The sequence below is a fragment of the Anser brachyrhynchus genome (genome assembly GCF_964034855.1).
Source record: "Anser brachyrhynchus genome assembly, chromosome: 1".
In the NCBI taxonomy this organism is placed as follows: Eukaryota; Metazoa; Chordata; class Aves; order Anseriformes; family Anatidae; genus Anser; species Anser brachyrhynchus.
Window position 1 is genome coordinate 213,020,766 of NC_137694.1, and position 25,474 is coordinate 213,046,239.

At 48.6% G+C, this 25,474-nt stretch overlaps 1 protein-coding gene across 30 annotated transcripts in view; it reads left to right on the forward strand.

Moving 5' to 3' along the window:
• The window catches only part of LCMT2 (leucine carboxyl methyltransferase 2), a 43,688-nt gene that overhangs the window by 11,417 nt on the left and 6,797 nt on the right, over positions 1 to 25,474 (forward strand). For 7 of the 30 annotated variants that reach the window (XR_013942158.1, XR_013942159.1, XR_013942160.1 and 4 more), the window contains exons 10-14: positions 863 to 960; positions 6,914 to 7,101; positions 7,191 to 7,326; positions 16,177 to 16,386; positions 18,004 to 25,284. Coding sequence is in view for 7 of the 30 variants with exons in the window: in XM_080568363.1 (XP_080424489.1) it covers positions 863 to 960; positions 6,914 to 7,101; positions 7,191 to 7,326; positions 12,342 to 12,509 (590 nt within the window). In the remaining 23 variants the exon portion in view is untranslated. Of the gene's footprint in view, positions 1 to 862; positions 961 to 4,605; positions 5,183 to 6,813; positions 7,102 to 7,190; positions 7,327 to 8,212; positions 8,335 to 8,701; positions 8,764 to 12,341; positions 13,334 to 16,176; positions 16,387 to 17,141; positions 25,285 to 25,474 lie in introns of those variants that run through there. The other 23 variants (XM_080568365.1, XM_080568362.1, XR_013942167.1 and 20 more) reach the window with 22 other exon arrangements.

The window sequence follows — 25,474 nt, forward strand, 5'->3', positions numbered from 1 at the left end:
ACTTTGAATTTGTGGGGCAGTGTTTAATTAAATGGATAAGTAAAATGTTATGAATAATACAGTGCTTTTATCTTTGTTAGATTGTGTTGTGTCATCTTATTTTGCCTTGATTTTGCTTTTCAGCAAAAGTAATTGATCAATAGTTGTGTTACTTGCACAGTCCATTATGAAAATGTGATGCACATTCTTGACATCTACCCAGACTACTAGTGCACCTTTTGTACGTCCTTTTTGAGGCTTCTCCGGATTCTCCAACACACTTAAATTACCTTGATCTCCCTTTTCTATGAAAAAATGCATTCTTGCTGCCTTAGGAGGATTCATCTGTTTTGTTGTTTTCTGTCAATCCATGTCATTGTGTTGCTATGATTTATGTTCTTAGGGTTTTCTAGAGGTGTCATCTTTCCATTGTCTGAATTGTCATTCCTTAACTCCATTATTTGTATTTAAAAACATTTGTTCCTTTTGGTTTTGTGACTGTGTTGTGTGAATTACATTCAGACTTTAAACATTCAGACAGTACATAATGTAAGTGGGTGATTGGGGTGTTCTCAATGATCAAAAACACAAAGTATATGGCATCTCAGTGAAAATATTTTTAGTCCTACAAGTGCTTTTTAAAAAAAAACAAACTAGATAAAAGAGTGATGCTTGTATCTATTAAACAATTTATTGCATTTATTGTTAAAATTTGGAAATGTTGTGAAATGTTAAAGTTGCTGTATGTCTTTGTATAAACAGTGTATACAGCTGCATGACCAGCTATCTCAGCTCAGCTTTCCTTCCATGCAAACAGAAATTTTTGCTTTTGTGACATTGCAAATTCTAACTTCTCTTTCCCCCTCATTCTGTTTTTCTGCAGGTGAGAAGTACCTCTTTATGTATGGAGGCCGCTCTGCTGCGCAGCCAGTGCTAGGAGATTGGTATTTCCTGCACACTCCAGAAATTTCCTGCACTGTGGTAAGAACATAGGGAGGCCCTGGGGAATAGAAACTGCTGCTCTATTGGAAGCTCAACTAAATCACAGTGGTATCACCGTACTTAAGCAGATGGTAGACTGCATGATTCCAGACTGCATGGAGGAAATTCTGTTCACAGTTGTTAGAAGTAGCGGTCACTTCCAGCAGCTTTGGGCCTGGAAATTCCTCCTTACTGGCCACTGGAATCCTCTCCAGTGTTCCCAGAGACCTGGGATGTATCTGTCCCAGGCTAATAGACATGGCAGCTGTTTTCCTGTGTGCAGGTTCAGCCGGTAATGAAGCTGACTCTATATCCCAGAGACACATAGATATGTGTACGTATAGAATGCACTGGCATGGCCAGCTACACTGACTGCTACAGATAAGATGATGCTTTCAACAACACCCATGTATAACATTACCAGGACTCACATGAAATGCAGATAGTCAAGTGCCTTTAGTTCCCTCCCTCCTCTTTGGCTGATAAGGATTGGAAGTTCACTAGTCAGAGCACACATGCCTCTACTCTGTAGGTTGACAGGCATGTGTGCATTTGCAGTTCCCTCAAGTATCAGTACAGTCCCTCTGCACATCTGAGATGCCTGCCCGGATCCTGAGCTCTCTTACCTGCTCTGTGAGTCTCCTGATTGCCAGCTAGTACAGCTTGAAATTTGCTAGCAAACATTTGTGCACACTTACATCTTACAGAATCACAGAATGGGTGGGGTGAGAAGGGGCTTTCTGAAGATCATCTAGTCCAACCCTCCTGCCAAGCAGGATCACCTAGAGCACATTGCACAGAATAGCAGCCAGGCGGGTTTTGAATATCTCCGGAGAAGGAGCCTCCACTACCTCTCTGGGCAACCTGCTCCAATGCTCTGTCACCCTCACAGTAAAGAAGTGCCTCCTCATATTGAGCTGGAACCTCCTGTGCTTCAGTTTGTGCCTGCTGCCTCTCATCCTGTCGCTGGGCACAACTGAAAAGAGACTGGCTCCATCCTCTCGACACCCTCCCCTCAGATATTTATACACATTGATGAGGTCTCCTCTCAGTCTTCTCTTTTCCAGGCTAAACAGGCCCAGTTCTTTCAGCCTGTCCTCATACAACAGGTGCTCCAGTCCTCTCATCATCTAAGTAGCCCTCCTCTGAACTCATTCCAGTAGTTCTATGTCCCACTGGTACTGGGGAGCCCAGGACTGGACACAATACTCCAGGTGTGGCCTCAACAGGGCTGAGTAGAGGGGGAGGATCACCTCCCTTGACTCACTGGCAACACTCTTCCAAATGCACCCCAGGATACCGTTGGCCCTCTTGGCCACAAGGGCACATTGCCGACTCATGGTCAGCCCGCTGTCCACCAGGACTCCCAGGTCCCTCTCTGCAGAGCAGCTCTCCAGCAGGTCAGGTCCCAGCCAGTACTGGTGCTTGGGGTTATTCCTCCGTAGGTGCAGGACCTTACACTTGCCCTTGTTGAACTTCGTGAGGTTCCTCTTGTCCCAACCTTCCAGCCTGTCGAGGTCCCTCTGAAGGGCAGCACAGCCCTCTGGGGTATCAGCCATTCCTCCAAGCTTTGTGACATCAGCAAACTTGCTGAGGGTGCACTTACCTCACAGGCACCCTGCAGTCATTGATCTCTTGAATACCACCATGTCTACTACCTCTGCCTAAGCCACTAGACCTCCTGCTAGAGGTGGGAGGCTGGCTAGACCAGCTGGCTGGACCAGCTGAAAGTTTGCTAGTGAATCAGAGGTGTGTGCATCCCATGCACATGTGGTTCAGGAAAGATAGAAACACACTGGTTCCCTCTCCATCAGCTGGCATCTGGGCACATGAGCCCTGGTCATACTCATGCAGCTAGTGCTGAGACTCTGACTTCGTTCAGTTACCCAGGTTCCTCCGTGTAGTTGCATTTGGGACATACACAAGTCCTGTGACCTGTGGTCTTGTCCCGTTAGCTGAAGCCAAAAACCTCACTTGCTGCAGTTGCTGCCTGAGGCTCACACTCATACTGCAGGGCCAGGGGTACCTACAACCCCTGTTTGAATCCAGCTTGTGGTTCCAAATTCACTCTCACTGGTCCCTGCCAGTATCTAGCAGTCTGAACACAAAGCCTTTGAGAGCCATGAAGGTGCTCACTAGATTTGTGGCCCCTCCAACTGCTGATGCTAAGACCCTCACTTTTTCTAGTTGCTAGCACTGAAGGCCCTGGAGTCCTTCACCGTTGCTGTGACTCCATTTGCTTTGCTGGCCCCATATTTTCTAATGTGCGCCTCTGCAGTTGAAGACACCTAGTTCTTGCATCACTCTGGTGTGTGGTGTAGAGAATGGGATGACAAAAAAGATAGTTAAGAAAGTATTTAACCACGAGGTAAGCTAGATTGTGGTGATCGGGCACAGGGCACGTGTGCTGGTCAGTAACTATTTACATGCAACCAGACCCTTTTCTATTTATTTCTCATGTTTGTTCTCCAACAATCCCCTTTCCCTAAAAATTCCTTAACAAGTTTTGTGTAGTCCCACTGGCACCTCACCACTCCAAGTATCACAAATCCTCATGTTCTTAATTTCTTCCCTCTTAGAATTGTTGTGAAGTCCAGGCTGGCCTTCTCCAAAGCCATGCTCGGAGTTTCTTAATGGCCCATGGATTAGCGATTGGAGATTTTTGGTCTATTTTATTAACTAACACAATATTTTTGGTTTAGCTTTTTAAAGATGGAGTGTATTTTAGAAATAGTGAATAGCACAATTATAGGGTGAGCTACCCATAATAATAGATCACAAGCTAAACGTGAGTGAGTAATATGATGCCTTTGTGGAAGACCTGAGCTAAATGGTGAGGTATATAACTAGGAATGTTACCTGTAAGACACGTGAATTGGTGCTTCCATTCTATTCAGTGCTCTTAATCTCAGCAGTACCCTTGCATAACACCCAAAGCTGATTATTGAGAAAAATCGTTGTGCCAGGTGGGAATCCCTCTTGGCTGATGGTGATGGGACTGGGGATAACCAGACCTAAACCACAAAGATTCAAGTGTTTGCATCAAAGGACTACACAGGGTGGTGTAAGCCAGAAGGCAGTGCATGCTGACAGCTGAGGAAGGAGATGGGAGCATTGGAAACACTGAAGACTGCAGTAGTGCCAGTACTCAGAGGAGGGGAGGGAGCAGAGTGCTTCACTGTGCACAACTAAGAATTGTGAAGATAGTGAAGTGTTGCAATAGACTGCCAAAAGAGGTAAGAAATTCTTGTCACTGCAGACTTTCAGAAATTATTAGATGACTGTCTTGCCAGATGATCATAGGTACAGTTAATAGTTAGTTACAGTTACACAGCCATAGGATAAAGGGATGGACCACATGGCCTCTTAAATTTTCTTCACAGTTTATTTGTTATGATATTCCTTTAAACCCCTTGATATTTTTTCCATTAGTGCTTGCCCTAAAGGTTTTCTTTCTGCACGTTTGTCCTGCAGCTCAGTATTTTGTCTTGCTTTTTGCTTTGAACCACTAATCACCAGCTTTGCCTTAGGAGGGTCAAGGAGAATCTCCATCCTTTACTGGACATAGAGGGTAACATGACTACTGAGGATAAGGAAAAGACTGAAGTTCTTAATGCCTTCTTTACATCTGTCTTTACTAACCAGATCACTTATCTTTGGAGTACTCAGCCTCCCAACCTAGAAGTCTGGGATGGGGAGCAGAAGAAATCCCCCACAGTTCAGGTGGAAACAGTTCGAGACCTGCTGCTTCGCCTAGACTGTCCATGGGGCCAGATGGGATCTACCTGAGGGTGCTGCAGGAGTTGGTGGATGTGATTGCTGGGATGCTTTCCATCATCTATCAGCGGTCATGGTCATCCAGAGAGGTCCCGGATGACTGGAGACTTGCTAATGTGACACCCATCTATAAGAAGGGTTGTAAGGAGGACACGGAGAACTACAGGCCTGTCAGCCTGATCTTGGTGCCAGGGAAGGTGACGGAACAGGTCATCTTGAATGCAATCACACAGCATGTGTGGGACAGCCAGGGGATCAGGCCCAGTCAGCATGGGTTCCTGCAGGGCAAGTCATGCCTGACCAACCTCATCTCCTTCTATGACTGGGTGACCTGCCTGGTGAATGAGGGAAAGGCTGTTGATGTAGTCTACCTAGACTTCAGCAAGGCCGTTGGCACGGTCTCCCACAGTATTCTGGAGAAGCTGGCAGCCCATGGCATGGACAGGTACACTCCTTGCTGGGTTAAAAACTGGCTGGGCGGCTGGGCCCAGAGAGTAGTGGTGAACGGAGTGAAATCCAGCTGGCAACCAGTCACAGGTGGTGTTCCCCAGGGGTCGGTGTTGGGGTCCATCCTCTTTAATATCTTTATTGATGATTTGGATGAGGGAATTGAGTGCACCCTCAGTAAGTCTGCAGATGACACCGAGTTGGGGGGAAGTGTCGATCTGCCGGAGGGTAGGAAGGCCGTGCAGAGGGATCTGGAAAAGTTGGGTCAATGGGCAGAGGCCAAGGGATGAGGTTCAGCATGGCTCAGTGCTGGGTCCTGCACTTTGGCCACAACAACCCCATTCAGCGCTACAGGCTTGGGGCAGAGTGGCTGGAAAGCTGTGCGGAGGAAAAGGATCTGGGGGTGTTGATTAATGCTTGCCTGAACACGAGCCAGCAGTGTGCTCAGGTGGCCAAGAAGGCCAACGGCATCATGGCTTGTGTCAGGAGTAGTGCAGCCAGCAGAAGCAGGGAGGTGCTCGTCCCCCTGGGCTCTGCTCTGGTGAGGCCGCACCTCGAGTGCCGGGTTCAGCTTTGGGCCCCTCGCTACCAGAAGGACATCGAGGCCCTGGAGCGTGTCCAGAGAAGGGCTCCGAAGCTGGGGAAGGGCCTGGGACACAAGTCCTGTGAGGAGCGGCTGAGGGAACTGGGGGTGTTTGGTCTGGAGAAGAGGAAGCTCAGGAGAGACCTTATTGCTCTCTGCAACTGCCTGAAAGGAAGGGGTGGGGAGCTGGGGGTCGGCCTCTTCTCACAGGTAAGTAGTGATAGGGCGAGAGGGAATGGCCTCAAGTTGCGCCAAGGGAGGTTTAGGTTGGAAATGAGACATTTCTTCTTAGAAAGAGTAGTCAGGCATTGGAATGGGATGCTGAGGTGGCATCACTGTTCCTGGGGGTGTTTAAGGAGAGGTTGGACTTGGTCCTTAGGGCCATGGTTTAGTGGGTGACATTGGTGGTAGGGTGATCATTGGACCACATTATCTTGAGGTCTTTTCCAACGTTAATGATTCTATGATTCTATAATCCATGTGTTTGTAAACTTAAGGTTCACAGGTGTGTCTTGAACAGAGAGCAGCGTGCAAGAAGGAAAACAAAGTTACTTCTAATAAATGTGCAGAAATAAAACTCTATAAAGGCTGAACAATATTAAATAGGAGCCAGAGAAATACTGAAGACAGCGTAGATGGAAACACTTCTATGTAGCCATCCTTAGAGGAAACCCCCATGTGTGCAGCTTGAGGGTTTTTTTATTCTTCCCTATTTACTCAGGCATATAATGATAGGACAAGAGGGAATGCTTTTAAGCTAAAAGAGAGTGGATTTAGATTAGATGTTAGGAGAAAAATCTTTACTTGGGGTGGTGGGGCAGTGGAACAAGTTACCCAGAGAAGTTGTGGATGCCCCATCCCTGGAGGTGTTCAAGGCCAGGCTGGATGAGGCTTTGGGCAACCTGATCTAGTGGGTAATATCCCTGCCCATGTCAGGGGGATCAGAACTGGATGATCTTTAAGGTCCCTTCCAACTCAAGCCATTCTATGATTCTTTGATTCTCTGATTCTACGATTGTGCTTATTCAGTCTGTTCCCCTCCCCAGCTGTACCTATCCTATGGCAGGAAGGAAAGGAATATTATATCCCACAGGAGACAGAATGGGAAGAGAGGCAACCTTCAGGCTTGGACTTATGTTTTCTTAGATTCCTGTTGAGGGTCCAGTACCAGAAGGCCGTCACTCTCACAGTGCCTGTAGTTGGAAAGGAGGAGTGCTAATTGCAGGAGGTCTGGGAGCAGCTGAGCAGCCCTTAGGTTCAGTTTTCTTTCTGAGGGAGGCTGAACACGGCTTTCAGTGGCAGACAGTAGAGACACACCCTCCTCTCATCCCAAGGTAAGTAGAAGGTGTTCAGCAGTGAATCCTTGGCCTGCCTCTTGCTGTCTCTCATTATTAATGGAGTTAATCTAATTTTGAACTCACAGGTATTCACATACAGCTCACGTGCATGATGGAAAACTTCTGCTTGTTGGCGGAGTGTGGCTTCACTCATTCTCTGTGCCAGGCATCACCGTCATTGACTTAATAACTGGTCTCTGCTTGGACTACGCAATTAATGTGGTAGGTACTGAATTTTTTCTTTCAGGGTAAACAGTGTTGTGTGAAGGATGGTGGTAACTTCAGGGCCTTTTCTTGAAATGGAGTAGGGAATGCAAAGGAGTCAAATTTGTGAGTGGTAGAATTTGAGATTCTACCTGTTTGTTGTAGAATCAAATTTTGAAGTGCTTTGACCAGCCTTGAGAACATAATCGTCTTAAGAGAGGGAGAGTCTGAGTGTGCAAAAGACAGAAGGGCAGAGAGCGGCACTATTTCAGACTGGGAGCAGAACTGAGATGTGCACAAACATAGCAATTTCAGGATGTCAGTGGATGATGAGAATAGATAAAACCAGAGCCTCAGTTAGTCTTTACGGAGGTCTGTGGTATTAGTTCACTAAAAACTTCACAGTGGAAATTGCTGTGTGCTGTAGCTGCTGCCTGAAGTACAAGAAGAAAACAGCATGGAAGTACTGGAAACTCCAATTAAATATAAGACAACTTTTTGCTGTAAGGGTGATTGAACATTGGAACAGGTTCTTCTGAGTATGGAGTCTCCATCCTTGGAGATAATGCAAAACCTGACTAGGAAAGGTCCTGAGCAACTTGCTGTAGTTGAGCCTACTTTGAGCTGGGGTGGTTGTACTAGATGATACCCAGAGGTCCCTTCCAACCTCAACTTTTCTGTGATTCTTTTCTGTAATTCACTGGAAAACAACCATAGAATCATTCAGCTTGGAAAAGACCTCAAAGATCATCTAGTCCAACCTTTAACCTAGTACTGACAAGTCCACCCCTAAACCATGCTACTAAGTTCTACATCCGGACATTTATTGAAGACCTCTAGGGATGGTGACTCGACCACTTTTCTGGGCAGCCTATTCCAATCCCATATAACCCTTTCTGTAAAGAAATTTTTCCTGAGATCCAACCTAAGCCTCCCCTGGCACAGTTTGAAGCTATTTCCCCTCATCTTACCACTTGGTGCTTGGGAGAAGAGCCCAGTCCCAACCTCGCTACAATCTCCTTTAAGGTAAATATAAAGTACAATAAGGTCTCTCCTGAACCTTCATTTATCCAAGCTAAACAACCCCAGCTCCCTCAGCTGCTTCTCATAAGCCTTAATCTCTCAAACATAAGACCTGATCTCGTCTCAGTCATACAAGTGTGCTTGTTACACAGCAGGATTTTGTCATAGTCTGGGCAAAACTTGCCTAAATCTGAACCTGTCTATGTGAGTAGCCCTCATCTGTGATAATACTGGCTGGAGAAAGCTCCTCTTGCTTTAAAAGCTTTTATTTTTCTTTTACATAATGTAACAGATTTCCTGAGAAACCAAGGATAGGATCCACATGTACAGATGAAACTGAAATTTGTAACAGATTTGTTTTTTATGATAGGCAGTATGAAGACATCTGGCTGACATTGCAGCTTTTTCCATAGCAATGATGATGGTACAATGGTAATGAAGTTTTATCTAAAATAATAGAGCTATATAAAAAATATAAGATAAAATTTAATGTATATGACATCTCTCGTATGATTCTGTAATGTATGTGACCATGGTAACTCTGTGCATGGCTACTTTAAGCATGTAGAGAGTTACTAGCCAAAAACTTTTGGCGCCGTCACCTTCTAACACGTGTATAAAAGCAGTAATACTAATAGTATCCAGTACTGCACAGAAAACCAACGTTTCCAGTCTTTCAAGACTCGGGACCAATCTACATACGCTACACAATACTGTCAGTACTTGAGAACAGAACTGGTAGGTTCTAAAGCCTACAGATTTGCGCCTAAGTCAAGCCAAACAATTCATGAGCAAAAACAGCTACCGATCTTTCTGCATCCATGTTATAGAATTGCAGAATAACTGAAGTTGGAAGGGACCTCTGGAGGTCATCTGGTCCAAACCCTGCTCAAGCAGGGCCACCTATAGTCACCAGAACCAAGTCCACTTGGCTTCTGATTATCTCCAAGGAAGGAGACTTCATAAATTCTCTGGGCAACCTGCACCAGCAATCCATCACCTGCATAGTAAAGAACGCTTCCTGATGTTCAGACAGAACCTCCTGCATTTCTGTTTGTGCCCACTGCCTCTTGTCCTGGCACTACCACAGAAAAGAGCCTGGCTCCAACATCTTTGCATCCTCCCTTCAGGTATTTATAGACACTGATGAGGTTCCCCTGAGCTTTCTCTTTTGCAGGCTGAACAATGCCAGCTCTTTCAACCTCTTCTCATAGCAGAGGTGTTATACTCTCATTAGAATCCTTGTGGCCATATGTTGTACTCTTTTCAGTGTGTCCATGTCTCTCTTGTACTTGGGGCCCCAGCACTGGACCCAGCACTCTGGATGTGGCCCCACTAGTGCTGAACAGAGGTGCAGGATCACCTCCCGTGACCTGCTGCCAATTCTTTGCCTAATGCAGCCCAGGATACCTGGCGCTTTCTTTGAAACAAGGATGCATTGCTAGTTCATGTTCAACTTAGTGTCCACCAGGACCCCCCAGGTTCTTCTCTGCACAGCTGCTTTCCAGGTGGGTGACCCCCAGTATGTCTTGCGGCCTGGGGTTGTTCCTCCTCGGGGCAGGACTTTGCACTTCTCCTTGATGAGCTCCATGAGGTTCCTGTCAGCTCATCTCTCCAGCCTGTCCAGGTCCCTCTGGATGCTAGTATGCCCCCCTGGTGTATCTACCACTCCTATCAGTTTTGTGCCATCTGCAGGCTTGCTGAAGATGCACTCTGCCCCATCATCGAGATCGTTAGTGGAGATGTTAAATAGGATTGGACACAGTGTTGACCTCTGTGGTAGAATGCTAGTTATTGGCCTCCAGATGAACTTTGTGCCACTGATCATCACTGTCCGGGCTTGGCCATTCAGCCAGTTTTCAGTCCACCTTACTATCTGCTCATCTAGCCCATACATCACCAGCTTGTCTGTGAGAATCTTATGGGGGATAGTATCAAAATAAGATAAGAGGTGATCTGAGACAGCCAGCATGGCTTCACCAAGGGTAAATTGTGCCTGACCAATCTGGTGGCTTTCCACAATGGAGTGACTGCATTGTTTGACAAGGGAAGACTGACCGATGTCATCTACCTGGACTTCTTCAAGGCCTTTGACACAGTCCCACATGACATGCTGGTCTCCAAATTGGAGAGGTATGGATTTGATGGGTGGACCATTCAGTGGATAAGATGTTGGCTTGAAGGTCACACCCAGAGAGTAGTGGTCAATGGCTCTATGTCCAAGTGGAGGCCAGTGACGAGTGGTGTACCTCAAGGGTCTGTCCTGAGGCCACTACTATGTAGTATCTTTTTCAATGACATAGACAGTGGGATCGAGTGCACCCTCAGCACATTTGCAGTTGACACCAAGCTGAGTGGTGCGGTTGATACGATAGAAGGAAGGGATGCCATCCAAAGGGACCTGGACAGGCTGGAGAAGTGGTCCCATATGAACCTAATGAGGTTCAACAAGTCTAAGTGCAGGGAGCTGCACTTGGGCCAGGGCAATCCCAGACAGGAGTACAGACTGGGAGAAGGACTCATTGAGAGCAGCCCTGCAGAGAAGGACTTGGGGGTTCTGTTGGATGAAAAGCTCAAAATGAACCAGCAGTGCGTGCCTGCAGCACAGCAGGCCAACTGCATCCTGGGCTGCATCAACAGAGGTGTGACCAACGGGTTGAGGGAGCTGATTGTCCCCCTCTGCTCTGCCTTGTGAGGCCCCAGTCGGAGTACTGCATCCGGGTCTGGAGCCCCCAGCACAAGAAGGAGGTGGAACTGTTAGAACAGGTCCAGAGGAGGGCCACAAAGTTGATCAGAGGGCTGGAGCACCTCTCCTGTGAAGATAGGTTGAGAGAGCTGGGGCTGTTCAGCCTAAAGAAGAGAAGGCTCTGGGGGGTGACCTCATTGTGGCTTTTCAGTACTTAAAGGAGGCTTATAAAAAAGATGGAGAGCTACTCTTTGTTCAATCAGATGTTGACAGGACGAGGGTGAATGGTTTTAAACTAAAAGAGGGGAGATTTAGATTAGAGGTTAGGAGGAAATTCTTCATTCAGAGAGTGGTGAGGCACTGGCACAGGTTGCCCAGAGAGGTTGTGGATGCCCCATGCCTGGAGGTGTTCAAGACCGGGTTGGACCAGGCCCTGGGCAACCTGATCTAGTTGATGGCGTCCTGCCTATGGCAGGATGGTTGGAACTAGATGATCTTTGAGGTCCCTTCCAACCCAAGCCATTCTATTATTTTATGGTTCTGTGAAAAGCTTTACTGAAGTCCATGTAGACAATATCCACTGATCTCCCCTCATTTACCAGGCCAGTCATTTCACTGTAGGAAGTCATCAGGTTGGTCAAGCATGACTTCCCCTTGGCGAATCCATGGTGACTACTCCTGGTGATTTTCTTATCCAGTAATTATAGAGGCCTGGAGAGTACGAAGACATTCTCTCATTCAGAACCACTGAACTGCAAGTTGTTCAGTGAGTGGAGTATCTTAGAAGAGTACATCATGGTTTCCTTGCTCTTACGTTCTTCTCTAGGAATCTGTTTTTGTCCATATTTGTAGTTGGTGTAGTTGACTAAATGGTCACCCATTGTGATTGTCCTTAACTTTTTAATGAAGGTATCTATATGAAGTATCTCTATAGCACTGTATGAGGTATACATCTGTTGAAGTCCTGTATATTCAAAGATTACTTCCGAAGTCTGATCCAGATTGGTGGAAGCAATAATTGGACCAGAATTTACCAGGTGCCTAAGTGGTGAACTTACTCCATTTCCATTTGCTCCCTAGTATGGAAAAAAAAAAAAAAAAAAGTCCCACCCTAAGATGTTAGATTTCTGAGTCATTAGAGAAGCTACTAGTTCTCATTCCCATTCTGAATTTTGAGTACTTTGTCCAGACATCCTACTCCTCTATGTCCAATTCCCCATCTTGACCTTTGTGTACCTCTCCAGAATGTGACTGGCTGGTGTCCCCCAGACTACACAGGCTTCTGTTTCAGGCTAAGGACTCAAAATCTCCTCTTTCTTTTCAGGAGCATTTGGAGTGGCCATTAATGCTGCATAATCATAGTAGTGTTTTTCTGCCAAATGAAAAGGAGTTGTTGCTTATTGGTGGTGGTGGGAACTGCTTCTCCTTTGGGACATACCTGAACCCAAAGCCCGTCTCACTGAGCCTCAGAAATATTCTGACCAGCCACTAATTGGGACCAAACAGGACTGAACAGTGCCACTGCATCATGGTGAGACAGCTATTTGCTTGCAGATCCAAGAACAGAATGTTACCACAAAGGTTTTCTATCCAGAATGCATTTGTAAAGGTGGACTAAGGAGAAGGGTTTAGGAGGTAAAGTTATGACAAGCATGCATACTTAATTGATTTTTTTTTAATTTTATTTATTCTTTGTTTTGCTGCAAATGAAGTGTCCCAGAAGTAGCTCTGTGGTGGTAGCTGTAGCCCTTAGAGGTAAAATGAGGACCAGTGCTGTGTTGAAAAGGGACGTAAGTTTGCACAGAGCTGACTTGGAAGTAAAGTGAAGCCACTGAGTTAAAAAGCCATTGGAAATATGCAGCCAAGCATAATTAAATAAGTGAAACAGAATGTGTCATAGGTCATATTTGAACATTTCTAAAAGTCACACCAGAGAGATGAAGGAATTAATTATACCTCTGCCTCATCCTGTGAGACCACAAGCCATTGAGTAACTGTAAGCTGGGATTCTCAGGAGACATACTGAGAGTCTTGGGTTCCTTCTCTGCTTGCCCCCCCCAAGGCCTTATGGATTAAAAATTTTAGGTTTAATGTTTTTCCCTTTGAAATACCAAAAGCAATATTGAGACAGCTACTTCTGGTGTCTCTGTTGGTAATAGCTGCATACTTTCGCACTTGTCCTCGTGACTTTCCCTTTCAAATACTGGTAATGCAGAGACTGTTAAACAGTCATCTCTGCTATGGTGCGTTTTGTTTTTTACTTCCCCAAACCAAAAATGTCTTGAGCCAGTAACAGTAAAATTTCTATTACTTTCAGTCGTCCTTGTCGTCACAGTTGTGCCTCTGTTGTGCTCCTTGGCCAACCCTCTTGATCATCCTTGTCCTGCTCCCTGCCCCCTGGGTGGTTCTTCTGTCCCTTTGCCCCGCTGTCTGTCTGTTTTCTCTCTCGCTGTTTGTGTCCTGCTTGTGCCCTTTTCCTTAATTTTGTTTCCTCCTTCTGTGCCTCGTCACAGCCTGTGGCCGCAGGAGACAATGGTTCCCCACGGGATGGATGCAGAGATGGACAGAGGGAGGGATGCTGTTTTATGCCCGAGCCCCGTGGCCCCCCAAGGGAAGGGGAGAATGTACGGGCAGGGAGCCCCACTGCAGCCTCCCTCTCTCCCAGTAGTCCTGTGCACAAGTTAATAGTTTGCCTTCTGGCTTGCACTCCCATCTGTGTTTGTAGCCCTGTGTCCAGTGGCCATCGCCATGTCTGTGGGTGCAGGTTCCGTAGCAGGGTGGGTGCGGAGGGGGCAGGGCCTTGGGGGTTGACCCTGTTTTCAGCGGCCGCGGGAGGGGTGTTGTCGTGGATGCAGACGGCCCCTCTGGGTGTAGAGGTCATCTTGCCAGGGGGCTGCAGGCTATGGGGCCAGCGGGGCAGGAGGGTAGCGGGGCGAAGGAAGGAGGGCGGTTAGGCCTGTGCTGTCTTTGTGCCCTGGGGCAGGTGTGAGGGGGGGGGCTGGGGTTCCCCGGTGAGGAAGAGGGGAAGGGAGAGTGTCAGGGAGGCTGGGGCCCGCAGGATCGGCGGCTGGGGCAGAGAAGCAGCCGGCGGTAGGGGGCAGCCGCGGAGCAGGAGCGAGGTAGGGGCGCCAGGCTGGCCGTGGCGGGGGGGCGCAGCGGGTCAGAACGCCCGGGGCTGGCTCCGGGGCATCAGCGGGATCAGGTGGCTGTGAGCACCGTGCCCCGCAGCATGCCGGGAGTTGTGGTCTTCGGGCTCCGGGCTTCCGGTCGGCCACTTTGGTTTCCGGAGCTCGCCGGGAAACGTAGTTTCGCGATGCCGCTTGGCTTCCAAGCCGGGAGTGGCACTGGGACAGCTAGGATGGGCAGTTACTTCCTCCACGCCAGTGGAGTGGGGTGCCTTCTCTTGCCGTTCCCGTGTGGTTTTCCGCGCAGCTCCCGCTGCTTCTCTTAACGAGCAGACAACCAGGGAAGCAGCGCCTGCCGTTCCGCTTTTGTGCATGCGCAGAGCAGGCTGACTCGGCGCCGCCGCAGCGTCTGATGCCACCTGCTGGTCGAACTGCGGTACTGCAGGCGGAGAGGAGCCGCAGTGACGCTTTGCTCTCTGCTCCCGTCTGCTGGCGGAATGCGGGTACTGCAGGCAGTGGCGATGCGCATGCGCTGTAGCGGAGCGTCTCTCTGCTCCCCCCTGCTGGCAAGTTATCGGTACTGCAGGTGGAGAAGCGCCGCGCATGCGTTGTAGCAGTGGCCAGGCCTCATGCCCCCAGCATGGCGTGAATTGTGGTCTTTGGGATCCGGGCTTCCGGTACACCACGTTGGCTTCCGGGGCACGCTGGGAAATGTAGTTTCACGCTGCTGCTCGGCTTCCAAGTCAGGAGTGGCAAGGAGACAGGTAGGAATGGCAGTTGCTTCCTCTGCACTGGTGGAGCAGGGTACCTTTTCTTATCGTTTCCGTGTGGTTTTCTGCACAGTTTCAGCTGCTTCCTTTAAGGAGAAAACGGTTTGAGAAGCCGTGCCTAGTTCCACGCATGCGCAGAGGCAGCCAGAGAAAAAGTACCGCCGGCGGAGGGCCGGTGCGCATGCGCACTAGCGACGCATCGCCCTATGCCGCCACCTGCTGGTACTGCAGGCGGAACGGCTGTGCAGGGAACGCCCCGGGGGGGCGGGGCGGGACTACAGAGCAGGCGTGGGGCTGGGGGCGCTGTGCTGCAGGTCAGGAAGCCTGGGCTGGCTCAGGTGGGTTGGGTGTCTGTCAGCAGGTGGCGAGCAATTGCATTGTGCGTCGCTTGCTTTGTAACATCCCATCAGCAGCAGCAACATCCTTATTATTACTTCCCCGCCTTTTCTGTCCAATTAAACTGTCTTTATCTGAACTCATGAGCTTTGACTATTTTTTCTTCCCAAGTCTCCCATGGTGCTATTTGCTCTAGCCACTTGCCAGGTTAAGCCAGAACAAGAACACAGATGGGAAAGAGTAGAATGCGCACCTCCTCATTTGGCTTTCAAAAATAAACGGACTAACAAGTTACTCTAGTGAATGGTTTGGGGTTGATTGGGCAAGTTCTTTGGACTTAGGGAACTTGTCAGGATTACTGGTCTTCTCTTTCTAATGTTATTTTTCGTTATACTCACTGCAAACCCTTGCTGAATTTGAAAAAGTTACAGAGAGGTCACCTGTGATGTCTTTGTGTATCTCTGGAAAGGGGGATGCATTGCATGGAGGTGCGACTCTTTCTGTAATCTCTTGTCAAAAACTTTCTGGTTAACGTGTTCTTCAGCCTGTTGGTTACGAATGTCCTGCAGGGGTGTCTGCCATTCCCACAATAGGGAGAGCTGCAGAGCGGGTACCGAGTGGGAAGGAGCTTCAAGTGACAGCTGATGTCACCGTTAAGAGTACTGTGGGAGCGGACGGGGACAGGACGTGGAAGGAGAACTTGATGAGAAGGAGCTGCTCTGGAAGGTGGAGGTGGGCAGTGACCCGAGAGCAGCAAAATACACAGGGAAAGATGCAGGGGGGAGGGAGATGTTAGGAGAGGTGGAGCAACTGACAGGAGCAACTTTTCCCTTTCCTATGGAGGGAGATGATGATCTGAAATCTGCCGTAAAGAAATGCTTGCTGTTTGCCGTTCAGGCTGTAAAGTCACTTGTCTTCCTGATAACAGCTGCATGCACGTGGCGTCGCAGGCTGTGAATGCCTGGGCAGGGATCTCTCTGTGTGGGGTGGCGAGTCCCTGGGAAAGCCATCATCTGCTGAAAGAAAGCCTGGGAGTACTTCTCAGAAGAAGCCTTCAACGTATGGGAACCCCCAACTTGTGCGCTGAGCATGCAAGACAAACATCCGTGGCATGAAGACTGAGGACAGCTTCTCAGAGGTAAGTAGCTTTCCCTTTGTTCCCCTGTCCCCTCAGGAGCCCTCCTTACGCTCTTTGTGCATGCTTGAGGCCTCCAACACTCATTTTTTCCTCTACCTAGCATTCCTAGTCCCTGCCTTATCCTCCCCACCACACACACTTCCCAAGGACCTGCTCAGCAGTAAAAGATGGGGGGCTGGGGTGGATGTTGGACTCCTTACTTTACTTTGCTTTTGCTGTACCTGTTAAGCTGTCTTGACCTCAACCCGTGATGTTTCTTGCTTTCGCCTTTCTGATTCTCTTCCCCCACCTGGCTTGGAAGGGGAAGTGAGCAAGGGTCTGCCTGGTGCTCAGGGACGTCTGGGGCAGCTAGCCCACAACCTTTTGATAAATGCCCATGTTTTCTGTTATTCTTAATTTTGAAAATGTTTTAATGAAACCATGCTTAGGAATATGCTTTAAAGTCATGGAGGTATTTGTGCTTTGAGAAAAAAGTTGCACCAAGTTCTTAAACACCTTCAGAAAGGGCTGTGACTTTCCTAGTCAGCTTGGGTGGCAGTCACCAGCAAAACACGAGCACACGGGCAACTTGGACCTTGGATGCAAACTGAAAGGTGTTTCTTAAGTATAACATACACTCCCTTATAAAGTTTATCTGTTGTCCTGGTTTCACCTAGGATAGAGTTAATTTTCCTCCTAGTAGCTGGTATGGTGCTGTGTTTTGGATTTAGGATGAGAATAATGTTGATAACACACTGATGTTTCAATTGTTGCAGAGCAGTGCTTGCACTAAGCCAAGGACTTTTCAGCTTCTCGCTCTGTCCTGCCAGCAGGCAGACTGGGTGTGCAGCAGGAGCTGGGAGGGGACAGACCCAGGACAGCTGACCCAAACTGGCCAAAGGGGTATTCCATACCATCTGACGTCATGCTGAACAATTCATGTGGGGAGACTGGCTGCTTGGGGATAGGCAGGGCATTGGTCAGCAGGTGGTGAGCAATTGCAATGGGCATCACTTGGTTTGTACACGTTATTATTAGTAGTACTATTATCATTATTACTATTATTTTCCTTTATTTTATGTCCTAATAAACTGTCTTTATCTCAACCCACAGGCTTTCATTTCTTTCTAATTCTCTCCCCCATTCCAGAGAGGGAGGGGGGAGGGGGAGTGAATAGCTTTGTGGTGCTTGGCTGCTGGCCGGATTAAACCACAACACCTGTCTAGCATCAATTAGCCTCTACTGGGTTTTCCCAAAAGGACTGGGATTAAACAGTGGGCGTGTGCCTCAGCCCTGCATAATTTTGTTCTGCAGCAGTAATTTCTTGTTCTGTGGTTAAGTTTTCCAGTAGCTTGTATTTTGCAGAAAGCACTTAGAAACTTATTTAGGTTGCTTCCAAACAAGTAAAGAGAAAGTCCTTTTACCTTTATAGTAGGGCTGATTTTCCCTTAGGCTAGAAAAGATAGTAAGATACCACCAGCTACAAGCTTTGTTAAGAGATGACCAAACGTACTGGGGCCTTCTTAAAAACAAACAAAAAACAAACAAACAACAAAGGGGCAACCTCTGCCCTAAATTGTGAAAATGCATAAAGCTTTAAGTGTGTTTTTTTTTGTTTTTTTTTGGTTTTTTTTTTAGCTTCAACATCAGCCCTCCTCCGGGAAGCCGTGCCTGCCGCTCAGCTTCCGCGCATGCGCGGAGCTGGCCGGCTCAACAGCAGCGAGAGGCGGGCGGCACTGAAGGGCCGGCGCCGCACATGCGCAGTAGTGTTCCTGCCCGCGGCAAGATAACAGCGCCCTTCTCTGGAGCAGGAGTCGCGCCAGGCTTGGGCTCGGGCTCGGCTCAGGACAGGACGGGATGCCGAGGCGGGGTGCCACGACGAGGTTGATGGTCGGGGCCGTCCCGAGATGGCGCGCAGGGCAAGGCGGCGGTCGGGAGCACCGTGTGGTCGGCGGTTTCTGGGGAAATGGCCCTTGTGTGGGCGGGGGCCGCGCCAGGCCGGGCCAGACTAGACATGCTAGGGGGACTGGCGGCCAGGGGGAAAAAGCGGCCTGAGGCGGCGGCGGGGACGGGAAGGAACGAGCAGCGAGAGGTGGCAGGGTGGTGTGTGTGGCAGAGTCCCCGCGGGGTTGGGTGGGCTGCTCCATCTCGAGGCATGCTGGGAGCTGTAGTCCTGTGCTGCCGGGCGGCCATGTTATTTCCAGGGCGCGTGGCTGTGGGGAGGTCTTTCCCTCAGCTGGGGGCAGGTCGTGCGCGTCGGGAGGCACGGGCTCCTGCAGGCTGCCTGTGTGGTTGCCAGCGGTAAGACGAGCGAGAGCCTTTGGGGGTGCCTCCTGGGAGCATCTGTCTGGGAGGGGTGGGGTTGCAGTGGTTGGGAACAGGTCCTTGGTGCATTTGATTGTTGTACTGTGTCTCGGAGGTTTTCCTCTCCCTATTTCTGAAAAACAGTTCTCTTCTTTCTCTGCAGTTCACCATGGCAGAAGCAGCTCCCCGCCGCTAGGACTCCTGTGAGGTTTGTTGATGAGCGAAGGTGACACACTGTGTAAAATGAGAAAAGCTGCAGCTGATGTGCTGCAGTTACAGGTTTCCCAGGAGAAAGAGCAGCCTGTCTGTCCTGACAGCAACCTTGAGGTGAACTCCAAGTGTGCTCTTAATCTTTGTGTGCCCCAGGCTCAAAGGCTTAATCGAATTTGCAGGACTGTGAACTGCTCGGAGCTGGGAAGTGCAAAGGAAAGCTGTGTAGTGCCTGCAAAATTGTAGTAACTTCTTAGAACTAGAACTAGTTGGCCTGTCAAACTCTGTCTCTTTGTTGCTCAGTCTTTGGTACGAGAGGCTAAAATTTGTCCCACTTCAGCTTTAAAAATTATCATAGAAATAAACAAATGCTTGTAGGGCTTTCCAGTATGGTAGTTGTGGTTGGTCAAGAAAAACTTGTGAGGAAATTTCTTTTTATCTATTTATTATGTCCAAAGAGTTTAGCTTGAACTGTGTGCCATAAAAGAGGTCTAAGGCACATATTGAACAGCAAGAGAAAGCAAATTTGCTGGGTAAGCACTGGCTGTGGCAAATTTGATTGGGAATTGAGTGGTTGGGGGTCTTTCCAACAGAATTCGGTACGCAGACAGAAATGTGACCTTTGAGGTCCTTGTCTGTCTGCCATTGAAGCTGTGGCATTTGACCTATAACTGTATGGAGTTGCTGTATCCTAGGGGGATAATAGAGACATCCCTGGTTCAACTTTTACCACAGTCGTTGCAGTGTTTGTTGCTGTACTGCTTGGCTCTTCTGTAAAGATGTATAGCTGGGGATGCATTATCTTAAAGGTGCTGATGTTCTCCATCATGGGTAAAGCAGAAGACTTTGTGGCTAGAGAAGAATGGCATGGACATGTTACTTCTCTCTCTGTTGCATGTGAATTTCAACAGCTCATATAGCTGTCGTGTTGATGGAACTCCTGGAAGAAATTTTGGAAAAGTTTATACTTCTTAAAAATTATACCTCTCTTGAAATTCATTTATTAAAGTATTCTTTCTGCAGACTCCTGTCCGTGGTTTAGGTACTTGATTTGCATGAAACAGACCCAGACTTTTCTATTCAACAGTGTCCAGATTGAACTTCCCTGTAGTCATAGAACAAGAATTATAAATGATGCTTTGCAGATTAAAATCTCTTGGTTTCTACGAGGGTTAACTTGCCAAAATGAATAGGAAGTAGCCAAAATTTCAGTAAAGACACTGAATAAAAGGTCTTCTCAATAGGAAAAGAGCTTTGCAAAACATAAACTGTGTTTCCAAGGGCTCCCTATGTATTAGTTCTCTAATTGTAGGCTTTGAGTGGTCCCCTCGGGTACAATATTGTACAAATGTTATGCTGCAGACAGTACCTTAGCTTACTTTCCTTAACAGCCTGGGTTACTTGTACTTGCAGAAAATTTACTTCAGTGTCAAATAAACAAACAGGGAAACATCCCCAACTCATGCCAGTAGGACAATCTCCTTATGGCTGATAAAATCCAAAAATTGTATGATGCTTTGAAGAACTTAGCTATTTAGGAGAAGGGTTATATCCTGTTAGGCAACAGGTTTTTGATATTGGTTCCCAGGCCCCCCCCCATGCATTTAGAAGGAGGCAGTCCTTAAGCCAATGCAATCTAAATGGATCTAAACTGTAGGTTGTTATTTCCATATAATACAAATTAATGTATTTTTTTAAATTGAGGCTCGTGTGTGTTTGGCTTGTCCCGATAGCTGGTGTAGTGATCGGCACAAGTATTTTTTGGTCACATGACCAATATTGGATTTGTCCCTTGGTAAAGGACCACATCCCGTTATGTTCAGCTTTTCTTTCTTACCATGTCTTATTTATTTTTTTCTGAAAGAAAGGGTGGATTTTTCATTGATCTCTTTGTGAGAATATCAAATCAGGTTGCAGTACATATTTATAAGCAAGTAGGCTACAGTGTGTACTGGACAGTATTAGAGTACTATTCTGCTAGCAGTGGAGAGCCAGATGAAGATATCCACAGTAAGGGCTTGTTCTGCCTCAAGTTGAATGGAAAGATTCTGATGTTAAGCATCCCAGGGAATGTTTCTAGGACAGTTTTTATAGGATAAAAGTTCAGATGGTTGTCAATGAATGGGATTTTGTTTGCTCTTTTAGATAGATATTCCTTTTGAAGATCACATCAGTTACAAAATGTTACCATGAGGTTTATACATTTTGTAGCATCTGTAGCAAAATAAACAGGCAGATGAATAAATTAGCAGGTACAAATACATATTATTCTATAGATAAGATTAAATAACATGCAGTTACTTCTCTGTTTCATCTTTCAAAGCATGTTCTTGCTGAGTGCCTGAGCTTTCTGCTCACATTATTGAGGAAAGGAATGGCTGTGCCTCTTCCCCCCTCACCCCTCTTTTTTTTTTCCCTCTTTTCCCTCGATAACAGGGACTTAAAATGTTTTTCTCAGGTGTCCAAATGAAAATTTTAAAAAATGGTAATGGTCAACACTGACAGAATTGGGTTACATTTTCAAGGTAAAGGGTAAAGAACGTGGAAATTTCTAGTATGTTAATGTTACTCTGTTAACAAAACTGATGTACTAGCTGCTTAATATTTCAATTTTTTGTTTCCCTTTAAGTATTCTCCACAAAGGCTTTTGTGGACACGTTGTGTATCTTTTCTGTTCTTCCACTATTCATTTGGTATGAAAGATTATGAAATACAAGGGCTGTGGACAACCATCTACCATTGTTGCAGATGCACCCCTGTGTATTCTCTTGGTTGGGTGACAGCTGAGCCTCCAGATTCTTACAGAGGAGGAAGCCAGGGGAGAGAGCGAGCGAGAAGCGTCTGAACCGTGAAATCCTCCTGGCGGCGCCCAGAGTGGGAGCTGCGGAAAGTACCAGGTCCCTGGGGCTGTGTCCCCCCTGTTCTGCATCCCAGGCTGCCTTTGCTCCCCTTTCTATCTGCAACCCTTCCCTGTCCCGTCTCCTCTTAGCCCGTCTGTCTGTTTGACCTGCTTTTCATTCCTCTTCCCTGTCCTGCTTGTGTGCTCTCTGTATGGCCCACTTCCCATCTGCATGTTTTACTGCGTCCTGCTCCCTGTCCCTTTTCCTCTGTGTTGCTGCCTTTCCCAGGTTCTTTCTTCTCTCTATCCTGCTCCCCTCCCCCACTTCCCCTTCCTCTCTCTGCTCATCCTAGGCTTTTCTTTCTCTGTCCTTGTCGTTCTTTTCCCCACTCTGTCCTTCGTTCCGTCTTTCTCAATTACACACCAACTCTCCCCTGCTAATGTGTCACTACCCACATCTGCCCTGCTCTTTGTTCTTGTGGTCCTTCCGCTCCTTGTCCTACCCGTCTGCATGTCTCTGTCCCATGGCCTCTGCCATCGTGCCATCAAGCCCTCTGTCCAGCTTGCTCACCTTTTTCTTTCTGTGCCCCTGTCCTTCTTCCCTTCCCTTGACGCTCTTTTGCCGTCTCAACTCTGCTGCACACTGCTCTCTCCTTTCTCATCTCTGTCCCATTCTGAGACCCCTCAGTCTCAGTGCTCCGGTGTTCTCCCCCTGCCCACTCCCTCTAAGAACTTCTCAGTTCTCCATCTCTCAGTCCTGTTGCCCCAGCAGTATTTGATTTTTCTCAATCTTTCTTTCCTGCTCCTTAGGCTCTTCACTGAGAGGGTTGTTGCGCACTGGAACTGGCTCCCCAGGGACATAGTCACAGCACGAAGCCTGTCAGAGTTCAAGAAGCGCTTGGACTGTGCACTTAGTCATATGGTCTGAATTTTTGGATAGACCTGTGTGGAGCCAGGAGTTGGACTCAATGATCCTTATGGGTCCTTTCCAACTCGGGATATTCTATGATTGTATGATTCTATTTATCTCTCAATTTCTTTCTGTCAGTTTTTTCCCACTTTGTCTACCTCTGCTTTTCTGTGTTGTTACATCCTGTTCCGCTCCACTGTTTCGATTGTGCTTCCTTGCTCTCCACCCCTCTATTTCAGTCCATCTGTTGTGCTCCCTGTCCCCTTTCCCAGTCAAACCCCATGTCCCTGTGCTGGCCTTTCTCTGCACCCCAAACCCCCCGTGATTCTCTCTCTCTCCCTCTTTCTCGTGCCTCCCCCCCCTCTATTCCTCTGTCCCAGTTCCCATCCCTTTCCTCGTCTTTGTCTGCCTCAAAGCATAGCCCAGCTGTTCCTTTGCTTACTTTTCTCTGTCACTCTGTCCTGCTTCCCCTGCCCCTGGTGTTTCCTGATACACCCCTCCCTGTCCCTGTGTTTATTCTCGCTTCTGGTCCCTCTCTGTTCTGCTTCCTGTCCTTGTCTTTTCTGTCTCTCTCCCCGTGCTGTTCCCTATTTCCTCCTTTCTCACTAGACCCCCATGTTCAGCCTTTGACTTCCTTTGTCCATTGCTCGGTCTTTCTGGCCATTGCAGTTGTGCCTCTGTTCTGCTCCCTGTCCAATCCTCTTGATCATCCCTGTCCTGCTCCCTATGTGGTTCTGTCGCTCTGCCCTGCTGTCTGTCTGTCCATTTTCTCGCTGCTTGTGCCCTTTTTCTTTGCCCTTCCTCCTTTTGTGCTTCAGAGCCCATGGCTGCAGGAGGCAACTATTCCCTACGGGATGGATGGACAGAGGGAGTGAAGCTGCTCGATGCTGGAGCCCTGTGCCCCCCCCCCCCCCCAGGGGAAGGGGAGAATGTATGGGCAGAGAACCCTGCCACAGCCTCCCTCTGGGGAGTCCTGCGCACGAGTTAATAAAGAGTTTGTTTTCTGGCTTGCACCACTGTCTGTGTTTGTGGCCGTGGGTAAGTGGCCATCCCGGTGTTGGTGGGTGCAGGTTCCATAGTGGGGTGGGGGGGGAGAAGGGTGCAGAGGCTGGTACCCAGTTCCTGGAGCAGGGCCCCAGGTGAGGCTGTGGGGGCTGATAGATGCGGACTGCTCCTTGGTGTGTGGGGGCCACCTTGCTGGGGGGCTGCAGGCTGTTGGGCCAGGGGAGTGGGGGGAAAGCAAAGGCAGCAGTGGGGTAGCCCTGTGCTGTCTTTGCTCCCTGGGGTAGGTGTGCTGGGGCTGGTCTATATGGACGGAGTGGTTGGCAAGCGTGGCCAGGGCTGCTTCTGCTTGCAGGGGAGAGGCAAGGGTGTCAGGGAGGCTGGGACAGAGAAAGCCTCTGGCGGGGGTGCGGAGCCGCGGGGCGGGGGAGCAGGGCTGGCCGCGGGTTTGGGGGCGGGTCACAAAGCCCGGGGCTGGCTCCGGGGCTGGCTCTGGGGCATCCGCATCCGCAGGGTCAGGTGGCTGTGAGCACCGTGCCCCGCAGCATGCCGGGAGTTGTGGTCTTTGGGCTACGAGCGTCCGCTCAGCCACGCAGGTTTCCAGGGCAAGCCGGGAAATGTAGTTTCACATTGCCACTCAGCTTTCGAGCCCACAATAGCACGTGCGCAGTTCGGAAGGGCAGTTCCTCCCGCGTTAGTGGAGCGGGGTGCCTTTTCTTGCCGTTTTCGTGTGGTGTTCCGCGTGGTTCCCGCTGCTTCCCTTAGCGAGCAAACAGTCTCGGAAGCTGTTGCTGCAGCTCTGACTCCGCGCATGAGCAGAGCAGGCTGGCTCGGCACGGGCGCCGGGTGGCTACCTGGTGCCACCTGCTGGCCGAAGGTCGGTACTGCAGGCACAGAGGCGCAGAAGCGGTCTGCGCTCTCTGCTGCCACCTGCTGGCCAGGAGTGGGTACCACAGGAGGAGAGGCTTCTCGCATGCGCAGTAGCGGTGGCCAGCCGTCGTGCCCCACAGCATGCCGGGAGTTGTCGTCTTTGGGTTCTGGGGTTCCGGTCCGCCATGCCGGTTCATGGGGCATGCCGGGAAATGTAGTTTTGCGTTAGTGCTCGGCTTCCAAGCCAGGAGCGGCACGTTGCTCTGGGCAGTTATTTCCTCCCCTAGACAGCGTGGTGTGCGTTTTTTGCTGTTTTTGAGCGGGTACTGCAGGCTGAGCGGCACCGCGCATGCACGTTAATTTTTCCTGAGAGTGATGTTACTATATTGATTTTTTTTGGCATGTAATCTGTTATGCTCCTAGATTTTTCTTCCTGTGTAAAAGAAAGATTTGAGCTAATTTCAGTTGAAAAAGTTTCAGTTACTTGCTTGATCATATTGTCCTTTCAATATTCAAAGCTGAAGCAAAAGCATGGGGATTGTTGCTTCTAGAAACATCCCAGTTCTCTCGTCTGCACCCTGCGTGCTGTTGAGCTAAGCTAGGAAAAAAAAAAAAAACAAACAAAAAACCACAGCCGCTGCTCCTCCTGCTGTCTTTCTAGGTTCTTGTGCTTTGCCCCTCCCCTTTCCTAGGTGATTGGCTTTGGGTTCCAGCCAGGGCCTAGTGGTAATTGAGTCACAGGCATCCCATCAGAGAGCTCATTCTGCCTGGGCTGCACTTTAGGGTAAGTGCTTCGTTTTTCCTTCAGTCAGTTGCAGGGTTCTTTAGGTGGGTCAGAGTCTATGGCCTGACGCATTTCCAAGTAGAGACCAGTACATGCTTCTTTTGGAGGTAACAACTAGTAGGATCTGTTAGAGTAAAGCAATCTGTATAGTAGTAGGTGCATTTATTGCATGCAGCTCCTCTTCAGCTGA